The sequence below is a fragment of the Corapipo altera genome, unplaced genomic scaffold, assembly GCF_003945725.1.
Source record: "Corapipo altera isolate COAL_440 unplaced genomic scaffold, ASM394572v1 113, whole genome shotgun sequence".
In the NCBI taxonomy this organism is placed as follows: Eukaryota; Metazoa; Chordata; class Aves; order Passeriformes; family Pipridae; genus Corapipo; species Corapipo altera.
In genome coordinates, this window is record NW_020884895.1 from 2,785,764 (window position 1) to 2,797,772 (window position 12,009).

The 12,009-nt window shown below is 48.6% G+C and overlaps 1 protein-coding gene across 4 annotated transcripts in view; it reads left to right on the forward strand.

The window, feature by feature from the left end:
• Positions 1 to 12,009, forward strand: part of DIS3L2 (DIS3 like 3'-5' exoribonuclease 2) — a 182,863-nt gene that overhangs the window by 161,177 nt on the left and 9,677 nt on the right. For all 4 annotated transcript variants that reach the window (XM_027647397.1, XM_027647400.1, XM_027647401.1 and 1 more), the window contains one exon: positions 11,242 to 11,425. In XM_027647397.1, the coding sequence (XP_027503198.1) occupies positions 11,242 to 11,425 (184 nt within the window). The remainder of the gene's footprint in view (positions 1 to 11,241; positions 11,426 to 12,009) is intronic.

Consider the following 12,009-nt stretch of genomic DNA (forward strand, 5'->3'; position numbering starts at 1 on the left):
TGAAGTGCTCCTTTTCAAGGATTAAAAGGCACTGCCAAGGCTTTGCAAGATGACAGTGTTGCAAATCTTATCACAATCCGGTGCTTAGACTGGTTGGTTTCAGCAGCACAAATGTGCTGACAGATCTGTATGTCTGCTTTTTGGTGATGGTAGATTTTTTTGGGAGGTTGGTCTGTGCTGCTGAACTCTGGTTGCAGAGCCTGAAAGGTAACATAGCAAGAATTCTTTTTCATCACACCTGGGTCTTTATTTTAACCAAACTTGCCTTGATCTAGTGAAAAAGGAGCAATTCAGGGTATCATTGTGGATTTATTTTTGGTTTCTCTGCTCTTAAATGCAGCTGAGGGATCCATAAAAATCAGTGGAGGAATTAGCAGGAATAACCAGATTACTCACTGGAATTGAGATCCAGGGGCAGAGACATTTGCTAACTTCACCCAGCAGTGTGTGAGGTTTTGCAGACCTCAGTATCAACAGAGCTTGTTCTCACTTTCATGTGATTTCAGTAGAGGGACCGTGATGTGAAACAAAGTCCTTTTCTACTAATCCAGCTCTGGAGAGTTGTCGTATCCATCTCTGGACTTTAAGGATATGATTCTTTCTTGCTTAGATGATGCCACCCATCCTTACCTGTTATGGTCTCACTGAAACTGCCTTACCTATCCTCATCTGCCATCTGGCTGTAAGTAGCTCCAGCTGGAGATGAACAACCCTCTGTCACCAGGGCCACAAATCCTCCTCTCTGGCAGCGAGGTGCCGTTCAGCACCCACTCCCATCCATGCTGCTTGGCTTTTCCCATTGTGTGCCCAGCTCCAGGAGGATGTTTGTCAGTTTTTTCTCAATCCTGTTGTGTAAATGAGGGTGATTTCAGCCTACCATAATGTGTGAGCTCACTGCAACATGACTGTAAGTTCAGATCTGAACATTTTCTTATAATGGACGTGGTGGTGAAATTGCATTGCTACCTTTAACCTCAGGCTGTCCTTAGACCAAGCCAGACTCTTCACAGCCCCTGCGTCAGTAAATCAAGTAGCTTTTGAATCAATGCACATAAAAGTCAAGAGAGAGAAGTTACAGATGGAAAAGACCCATTGTACCTTGAGCCTGTCCTGCTGCAGAGGGGGTAAGGCTCTGTCAGGAGTTCCCGGCGAAGCTCCAAACCTATTCACTGAGGCCAGGCAGGGTGAGCGTCTTGCCTGGGAAAGATGGGGCGGGGGGAGATTGCCTAAATTTCCTACAGCTTTTCCATTCTGCTCATCTCTGCATTTTATTCCCTTGGCTTTATTTTTTGGACAAGAAAACTGATGCTGATTGTATATTCAACAAACCCAATATGTTCATTCTCCTGATCATTGTTTTTCACTCATGGCTGTGTCTGACTTTCCTTTAGCAGCATGTTTTTCTCACCTAATATTTAGTTTAAGATTGTAGGAGCTGGATATAAAACCTTCTGGGACGTTTTAATCTGCCAAGAGGCTGCTTGAAAACAGAAGTTATCCAGAATATTTCAGTAGGGTATTTAGAAAACATCACCCCCAAATTCTGTGTTGCCCATTTCCCTTTCATCTCCCTGCCAACTTTTATTGGTTGTTTTAACCCCGATCTGCTGTCAGTGTCCCCCATACCTTGCTCCCCTCCCCTTAGGGTTTCCATGTCTTTGAAAGTCCTGGTAACCAGAAGGTTCGTGTGTTGTGCTTTGCAATTGTTTCAGACCAAGAATAATACAGCCAGAGCCAGCTGGATCCCTCGCTCGGTATTGATACAACTGTTCCCCTTAACCTGCCCACACTCAGTGCTACAACTGCAAATCTGAGGCTGAACCAGGGCAGTGCTGGGAGCCCTGCTCTGTGGCCTTGCCTGGAAAGCAGCATCCCCAGCAGAGCATCCCACAACCAGGGAGCAGCTGCCTTTAGGTGTTGTCTGCTGGGGACCTTGTTAAGCTGAGTGTGTTTTTCTGACATGGATCTTCTCAGAACCACTGGTCCCAGTGGTCATTCTAATTCCCTTGATCTGTAGCCAGCTTCTCCTGAGCATTCCTCCTCTGGCAAGGCCCTTGCTGAAGGCTGGCCAGTCTGGGTGATTGCTTCTCCTGGAGGTCTCTTCCTATAAAGCTCAAACAACACTTGTGAGTGTGGTTAAGAACTGGAACAGGCACCCAGAGGGGCTGTAAGAAAGTTGACCTTGGAGATTGCTAGAACTCAACTGGAAAAGGCCAATCTGATCCAAACTTTGGTTATCCTGCATTGCTTGGACCAGAGACTTGCAGCAAAAGAGGATATTACTTAGCAAGTCACTGCCTGACTTGCACTTCATGAACATAAGGAGGTACATGTTGAGTTGTTGTACCACCAGTGCGCTTGGATGCCAGATTATTTAGATTACTTTCCATGGTTTTGGTATTTTAAACTTTTTTTGAATTATCTTTTGTTGTTCATCTCTTCATGAGCTTCTGCAGGCCCCTGCTTGTTTGTCCCTGGGTCATATCCTGGTTGGTAGATGGATGCTCTCCCAGTCGATGACCATCTCAGAATATGCTTCTAGTCTGGGATGTTCATCCATTATTCCTTATTTCCCCCTTGTCCATCAGATTGTCTCCTGCTTTGGAAATAATCAACTCTTTAATGCCAGGTAAACTGGAAAAAAGCATCCAAAGGCTGAAAGGAGAAACACACACAGGGTGTGAATGTCTCCTCAGCAGGAATGTCTGGGAGAGCATTAGCTGATGGGGAATGTGGAACAGGAAGGCTGGTTCTAGCAGTCTCTGACTCCCTACGGCACTATCAGTTCTCCAGGTGATTAACTGTTTGTTTCTCCCTTAATGAAAACTTATCTCAGATGGAACCACTGTAATAGAAAGCTCATGTTTTGGAGCGATCCCAAGTGTAGGTTAATATTTACAAGCTATCAGGTTCAGGTTTTATCTCTATCCCTGCCAGCACAGAGATAAAATCCTTTTAAAAATCGCTTTTGATCTTTCTGGTTCATGACATGGCTTTAGTAAGACACTTTGCATATGGAACAGGCAAATGTCTTAATGGAAATGAAAGTTTTTCTCATCCTTTCAGGGACTAGTAACAGAGGAGGAGCCCCCCACATACCAGGGGCCATGGCTTTATAATGGAGCATAAGTGATGGACAGTATCTCTGCAGGATACTTGTGCTACAAAATGTCAGAATGTTATTTCTGCCTTGATGGCTTAAGATCATGTTTATCTAATGGACTTACATTTGCATTTTGCAGGTGTTGTGTTAATATTAATGTGTTGTCTGAATTGTTAATATTTCTTCACTTCAATGTTACGTTAATGAAGGCTGCAGGGGATGGAGAAAAGACCTGGCTAATTAATTAAATCGGCAAAAAGCATCTTTAACTTTGCATCGTGCTGCCCTTTGCTTCCACCTAATGGGTCTTGGCATTTCTGGTCAGCAGCCACGTAGCACACGCTGCTGTATGGAGCACTCAGCAACGAGCTTCTAATTTTTCTGACCCATAAATCACTTGTATAAACTTTTAATGGTGAGGAAAAGTGCCTTTCATTCCAGCTTCCTCCTTTCAGTGGGAAATGCAGCCTGATAACAGGCGGTGCTGGCCTGATGTGTGGGGCTGGAGACTTTCCCGTCAGCAGAGGGGCTGTCTGCATTCATTCAGGAATTCTTTCCATTCCCCTCTTAGCCAGACTCTGGATGACATTAATATTATGTGTCTTGTCATAGGCTGTGCTTTCAGAGCCAGTGGTATATCAGACTGCATGTCTCAGGAATGTGGACTGCCAGTCTGGCTGGTTGTGAGGTATCTTCCATCTCCTCTGCCCCATCCCAAGGTTCTCTGCCCTGGGCTCAAAAATGTGATAGTCTTGAGAAAATTGTGGAGAACGCTGGAGCTGGGACTGAGGGAGCCTGCTGAAGTTGTGCCTCCATGTCCAGTGTGGCCCGGCACATGGATGCAGGTCTAAACTTTCATCCCTGGCCCACAGCAGCTGAAGGTGCTGTTTTGGCACAGAGGGGCACTTCAGTCTGAAGGTTGTTGCCAATTTGCATGAAAAGGAGCAGACTGCAGATATATTAACATTTAATGAAGAGGCGTAGCCCACAGAGCCTGTGTCCTCTGCAACACTCACTTCAGTGCAGTGGTGTTTCCATTGCCGTTTTGATCAAGATGGGATGGAGGGTGGTAGGGCAGGCAGGTGTTGACTTCCATACAAACCACAGATGAGGGTGAGGAGCTCCAGGCCAGGCAGGGTGCATTTTTCACCCACACAGCCGAGAGCCAAGAGGTGCTGAAGGCTCTGGGGCCGCTTGTGCCGTCCAGCACCCTGACGTCTACCCTGGCATCATACTGCCAGATCAGGGCAGCACTTTCATGTAACGAGGCTGCACAATGCTGTCGATAATTTCAGAGGAACTCAGGCTGAGGTTTTTCTAGTGGTCTAAATCCCTGTGTGCAAACCAGTACATCAGGCTTTAGGCAATTAATTCCTAATCATGCCAAATGCCTTCAGGAGCCAGCTTCAATACTGAGAGCTTAAAACGGTTTTCCACCGTACCGCAGATAATTTGGGTAAAGCAAAGAGAGTGGTCTCGTGGCATTTCCAGCCTCAAGGTGTGAGCGTGGTCTGTAAGTGACATTTGTATTCAGAGAACCCTCCCATGCATTTGTGTTGTAGTCATCTATTACTGGGAAGGCACCATAACAAATGAAAAGGGCATTCTTTATACCCCAGAAAGGGAGTTCATTAGAGGGAAAAGCCATTCTTGCTTAGTAAGAAATGAATCTAAAACTGCCTCAGAGCTGCTATTCTCATCAAGTTTCAGTGTTAGCAGTTTTAACCAAGAGCTAATTGAGCAATCTCAGAAAGTGGAGTAATTCCATTATTCAGCTATGCTTTGTACAAGGCTACTGCTAGCTGCGAGAGGAGCACAAATGACTTTCATCAAGCCAGGAACCGCCAGTGTTCTTGCCTTTTACTACTTTTTCTTTCAGGAAAAAAGTAGGTCTTTTGGTCTTTTGGCAACTGTCATTGGCAACATGAGCTCCACACCAACATTGCAAGGCTTGTATGTAACATCCAGTTTTTTTGGATAATGGGATTTGATTTTCAGAACTCTTCAAGCAGCAGCGCTGCTCCAGAGTGGATGGCTGAAGATGCTCCTGTTTGTAGGTTAGGCAGAGTGTCACCAGGAAGGCAGTACACTGTTCTTGCAGAATTTTGCATGGAAAAGAGCCACTGCAAGTGCCGGTCCAACTACTCGCCAAAGAGCATGATTCTGTCATTGGCTGCACTCTCAGGAGATGCAGGATTAGGTAATGTTGCTTTTATAAGAGCTTTTATAGAAACCTCTCAAGTTCCTTTGCTTCATGGAAGAGCCGTAATCAAAAATAAACGAACATGATTTAAAGAAAAGAAGAAAAAGTCGTACCACATCCAGCGTCTTTGGACTTAACACCCTGGAGAGGGTTTGTTGGTTGAACCGTGGTGCTGTTTCTTTACCACTTTCCTTCAGCTGCTGCTGCTGTTGGATGTGCACAGGACTGTTTGCAGCCCTTTGTGGAAGGTGACTTTTCTCTGGGCAAATGCAGCAGGATTTAGAGTCTCATTCCCAGGAGGTGGCTGTAGATCTCCTGTTTATTATGAGAGTGTGCTGTAACTATAATCCCCTCCAAGCCAGCAGAGAGCAAAGGCTCTCAGCAGTGTACTGCCCTTAGCAAGGGGATATATATCCATCAGTGTCTTTAGAGCCCTCTCAGACACACACAAACACATCAGAGCTGCCTCCAGTGGCACTGTTTGGTTCAAACACAAACCAAGTGTGATGCTTTCAAAGCTATACTGTCCTAACCCTGTTTGGACCCAGCGTGGAGCTGGACACCTGAGGCAGGCACATAGATATGGATTGAGGAACCAGAAGTCTTGACTGCACGTTGAAGCACAAACCCATACTGAGCTGGGATGCTAAATCCATCCATAGATGGGAAGGAGTTTGAGCAACAAAAGCTTTTTTTCCCTGTGCTTTTTTTTCCTCCTGTGCAGGAGGGAGCACGTGCTGTGAAGGAGAGGCAAGGTGGAGAGGAACAGATGGGATTTTGTGATGGGTTAGGAGAAAGAAGATTGGTAACCTTTACAGAAATGGGTGGTTACATTTGGCTCAAGTCTGAGTTGCTGGAAAGATACTGGGGATTTACCTGGTGGCAGCTGACCCAGCCAGAGGGACCAAGTGGAGCTCAGAGTCCAGATCAGAACAGTTCGGCTCTGTCCCTTTGGGAGCAGGTTTCTACAATGAGCTACACATGATAAAAAGACCAACTTCTTCAGCCCGTCAAAAGCAAAAGACTGCCATAGGAGAGCTGCATGGTGTTTTGGGTTTGTCTCTCATACCTCAGCTGTGATAACTCTTCCAACACCTGCATGCACCCATCAGTTACATCTTGCAGAGGGGATGGAAGTGAAGAAGGCGGCATGGGGGAAGAGCTGTGCTCATGTGTCCAGCCCCACCTCACTGCTGTTGGCTCTGAAGCCTGTGGGTCTGTTACACTGGTGGAACAGCAGATGTTTTAGTGACATTTCTCTTTAAGCTGCCTACCTCCTTCCTGCACTTACTGGATTGCAAACAAAGTACTCCTTGTCTTTCCCTTTCAGGAACCTTGCTTAGCTAATGTCGTTTGTCAAGTTAATCAGGGAGAGTGGGCACTTCGATGGCTGCTGTATAGCCTGGCTGTATTGCCATGGAGACAAGCAGCCAAATAGACATTTTACTTGCCCTGCTTTGCTCTGCAGAGATTTGGCACGAGAAACTAGTATTTTATTTGCCCTCAACCAACCAATTTGCTAAGGGTGTCGATATTTTTTCAATGTTGCTATCAAGAGATTGGGAAGTGTCTGCCTAACCTTTTACAGAGCAAATGGTAATGCTGCTAGTAAAGCAATTCCAGGATCTGAGTGTGTAGCTCCTCTTCCCATGTCCCATGGATGTTTGGCTCTGGCAGGAGCTGTCTGAGAGGAGTTACAGCCCAGTAGCTTGGGTTTGGGGCTGCCATTGAGATTACATCAGTACTCTTCAGCTGGATGGTTTTACAGGTGGCTTTTTGCCTACAGTAGCTGTGACCATCATTTAGGATACTTTGAAAAGCACCAAGGCCTGAATTTAAGAGCACCTCAGGAATCTGAAATCTCCCCAGCAGTTGATGAGATTTAGGGACTAGTATGCCTTGGTCACGTTTGAAACTCAGACATGAGTGTAAACCATACACTCGGGTTAACCTCTTGCATAAGGCAGATTATGAGTTTCACCCACATAACTCATAAGAAAAATCAGAGTATTGAAAGAGCCAACAGGAGATGTACATGTTACAGAGCTCATAAGCCATCCCATCACTCCCTCTCCTCCCTCTCACATGTGCACATGTTAAATGATGCACTGAACAGATTTGGAAACGCTCCCTCCTGCAGCCTGGGTGAACAGGACAGCTGGGATCTGCAGGCACCTATGGGAGGGACAGCCACCTGCTGACCTCTAGCCCTGTCTGTGGGATGGCAGAGGAAACCTCACATCAGCACAGAAAGGGCAAAAGTTCAGATCAAATTGTTTATGAGATTTTATGGAGCCAGGAGCCAAGGATAGCTCAGCTAATCCAGAGGAAACTGTAGCGATGGTGTTAGAATGCATTTCACATGGGATTCATTCAGTGCGTGTTCAGATGGACCAGTCTTTCTGTCTCCATTTTTTTAGCCATGAAATATTTTTCTTTGCACTCCCGTCTGCCAGCTGTACTGAGCCAGACTCCAAGCTAGGCTGTTTCAAGAAAAAGGAAAAAAAAAAACCCCAAACCAAAACCTCTTGTCATTTGACCTGCCGACAAGTTAGCAGGGCTTCAGCACAGCTCCCAGTAACATCAGCACCAGGCACTGGTGTGGATCCAGGCTGCTACCAGCCTCTGCTCCCACTAGCCTCAGCATCCATTGCTTTTCTCCAAGCCACAGCATAGTGCTTGCTGACTTGAAGACCTGATGAGGAGGTGAGCTAAAAGTGCAACTAAAAAGCCACATGGGGAGGGCAGAAAGGCAGCAGCTTTGCTGTGCCCTCCTGCTCCTCGGCACCTGAAGCCTTGCCAGCTTTGTGGGCTGTCCTAACCCTGGCTCATCCCACTGAGTCACCAACATCCCATGCAGCGTGAGCTCCTCTTGGGAATAAGGTTTTCTTTTTAGGTGCAATGAGACCACCACATTAAGCTGTTTGATGCAGATCTTGTCTACCTCCTCATGTCCTGAGCCACAGACTCCATTGCTCTGCTGGGAGATGACATGGCTTAACTCCAGGCACAGGTGCCAGCTCCTTCGCTGTCCCCAGCCTGTTTCCTCTGACCCTGGCAGGCTCTCACATGCTCTGGATTAGCCAGCTATGACTTGTGCCTTCTGGAAGCTGCTTTCCTTTCCCTGGGGACTAACTCCTGATGTTTAGAACAAATCTGGCTAGAAGTTACTATGGAGTAGCCCCACACTGTTCTTCCCTTTCGAGCTTGCAGGACTGCTGCAATGTGGGGGGAGCAGTTCTATGACCCCCCCAGTGATCCAGAGATGAGAAGGACCCTCTGTCTGTGCAGAGTGTTTTGGCATCAGCCCTCAGGGCATTGCAGCCTTCCCAGAGCACTCTGGGTTCATTAACCTCAGCTGATACAAACAAACCCATCAGATGCTGGGGTTTCTTTTCCCCCCAGGTACAGGGCAGTGTCCAGCCTTATCTGTGTTACCTGCTCCTTGAAAGCCTGAACTGCAGACGTGTCTCCCAAAGCCTGCCCCTGCCTTTGGGTGAGAGAGCAAGAGTACTTTTTCAGTTCTGAATATCTACAGTCACATCCTCCACACCCTGTCATGGATGCAAAGCTCCTGGGTGCTCCCCAGGATGGGATTTTGCAGAGTAAAGTGGGTAATATGGGCTGTCAGTTTTACTCTAAGAGAAAAAACATCCCTGGTGGGAGCGTGCTCTAGGTATGAGCTTCCATTCAGTACTACCTACAACATCAGAACAAGGATATCTCCAGGAAATTGTGAAAGACCAAGCCCCAGAGTAGTAAAACAAAACGCAGAACTTAATAATCAGGTGGCAACTGCATCCAGCCCAAAGTGTCGCTGAAGGTAAGAGATGAAGCTTCACACTCCAGTGCTCAATAGGAACAGGAATGGCAGGAGCTGCTTGAGCACTCACTTGCAGGTTTTGTCTCTGGGACATGTGATGAGCCCATTATATCAGTGCCAAAGAGGAGATTGTGTTCACAGTTGTTTATTGCTTTGTCCTTAAAAATGGGTCTGCATCTCACTCCATAGAGGCCACATTTCGAGGAATGGGCAGGGACTCCATGGCCAACCTTTGCCCATGCATGAATCTGTGTAGCTGGGGCTAGAGCTGGAAAAGTCTCCCTGTTTCATTTCACTAAAGCCCAAGGGAGGGAGAGGCGCTGCCTTTCACAGCCCACACTGTTTTTTGTGCCTCCCTACGAGCTGGCTTGGGCAGAAAGGGCTTCTCAGGTGTGAGAGTGGGCTGGCACAGCCTCACACCTGTCCTCAGGCCACTGTTCCCACGTGCCTCTGGTGTGAGAGCTGGTGAGTCACCCACAGGAGATGGGGATGGCCATGCCATAACCCACTGGATGCCTCTGGCTGCCCCACCCCCAGGGTGCGCAGAGCTGTCCTGCACCCCCCGGAGCCGGTGGCCATAGAGGGACCGAGGTTGCCATCTGCCGGCTCAGCTGCACAGGAGCAGCAAGAGCCTGGCTCAGCTCTCTTGGAAGTGGTCCCTCAGGAGTGTGTCCTGATCCTGCTCGGGCCGCCGGGCATTGCCCACACCCGACCCAGCCCTTGGCCTCTGGTAGCATCTCCCCATGGGCAGGTGTTCCCAAGGACAGGGTGAGCAGCCCATTCCCATTTAGGCTGTGCTGCTCTCCGCCACCCACACTGCCCCTGTGCCAGGGTGTCTCTCCTGCCCTCCCTGTAGGGCCTGAAGCATTGGCCTCTGGCACAAAACACTCTGGGAGAATCTGCAAGGCTCTTAATAAGGGAGCTCCTTCCCATTAAAGACTAATATTTCTACTGCAGATTATCACTGTCAGGTACTTATTCCTTTTCTGGGCTTGTCTTTATTTCCTTTCCCTTTTGAGTTCTTGGCAAGTACTCCCAGGCTGAGAATGTGTTGCTGCTGTAGCGAGTACCCCAGGAGCACAGCACCCTGCACATCTCACCTGGCCAGTCTCACCAGCGGTGGCTGGTGCAGCTGGGAGCTGCAGGATTATTGGCTCCAGCCCTGGTCCCCCAGCCAGCCCTGCAAAATTGCTGCTTTGCCTGCAGGAGGACAGGGCTGAGCCGGCATAATCAGGCACAGCTCGCTCAGGCATTGCTGGGAGGATGAGGTTACTTCTGTAAATCTATTATCTTTTTTGGCAATTAGCACCAGTTAGCAGCCCTGGGAATACATGCAGCAAATAGCAGGAAGCCCAGTTAAGCACATCTCTCTGCTTATTTAAGCCCAGGTAAACAAGTCTCCTGTGACACAGCCCTACAGCTGGTAGCACAACCCATAAATGCACCAAAGATGATCCCTAGTGCTGGGACTGCTTTCCTTAGCAGTGTGTAGTCCTTGAGGTTTACATTCAGTGCGTGTACATTCAGAGCTGGAAAGTGAGGACTCACCATTGCCTGGATGCCGAAGGCAGCCCTGCTTGAGTGATGCCAGTGGCTTGCCCTGCCCAGGGACTGGCTGGGCTGTGCTGTGCTGTGGGTGGAAGGCCAGCTTGGGGCAGGGCTTGGTGTCTGGGCCTGACCACACATGTCGAGCTCAGAATGGGGAGCAAGCAAGGCGCTGTTTTCTCTGGCCCAGGAAGACAGAGATGTGTGTTTGTTTTCCATGCTGTCTTTCGCACGGCGTTTGTTTTGCTTGTTGAGCGTTTCAGGAGATAAAATGACCCAAAGGGAGATTATTTTATCCTAATTTAAGCTGTCAATTTTTCACTGACTTCTGCTTGTCTGTGCCAGCAAGGCAGCTTACTCTGAGTCTCTGGGGAAACCACAGCTAGAAAGTGAGAATTTGGGGGGATTTGCTGCAGTCTCACATCTAATCTGTGCTTATGACAGCAACTACAAGCTGCTCCCCTGTCCCCCTGTGTCGTGTTAATTCCCATCACTGTGGACTGGCTTGGCTTGCCAGGGGACTCCCCTCTCTAACTGGGGCCTGGGGTTGTTTCCCTCGTGCTGCAGGCTGGTGGAAGAGTTGATGCTGCTGGCGAACATGGCCGTGGCCCATCGGATCTACCGCTTCTTCCCCAAGCAGGCCTTCCTTCGCCGCCACCCACCACCCCAAACCAAGCTGCTGAAAGACCTCATGGACTTTTGCAACCAAGTCGGCCTTGACATCGACTTCAGCAGTGCAGGGACCCTGCAGGTGAGTGCACTGGCCTGGGGGGCAGCAGGGCAATGGGGGCAGAGGGGGGCAGCTACGTGATGGCATGTTTGTGGCAGCATGTGGTTTATTCCCTGTCCCTCTCTGCCCAAGCAAAGCTGACAGCTATTCCATGCCAAAACAAAACACCTCCCTCATTCACTATTGTCTTGGTCTGCCATGTTGTGCACAGAGGTTAGAATAGGGAAGGAAGGACCTTGCAGGTGACCCCAGCGCTACCCTCCCTGCAATGGGAAGGATGTTTCAGTGCAGGAGCACTCACTGGGACACCCAGATTTCCTTCTCTAGCTAGGTCTTGAGCAGGGAATTTGCTCCATACCGCAAGTAAAGTAACTGTGCAAGGGGATGTTTCTGTCAGGGCTGCTGCAGGTCTCAGGGAGGGCAGGGTGGGGAGCAGGGTGACTGGGAAGGACTGGAGAGCAGTTCTGGGAAAGGTCAGATGCAGCCAGTGCAAGAGGTATCCGACCACTCCTCTGCTGAGCATGTCCTGAGGCTGAACTCCAGCTGAACAGCGCAGCACAGGTTCCAGGATTTTCTTTACTCGCAGCAACTGGACTGTGGATAAT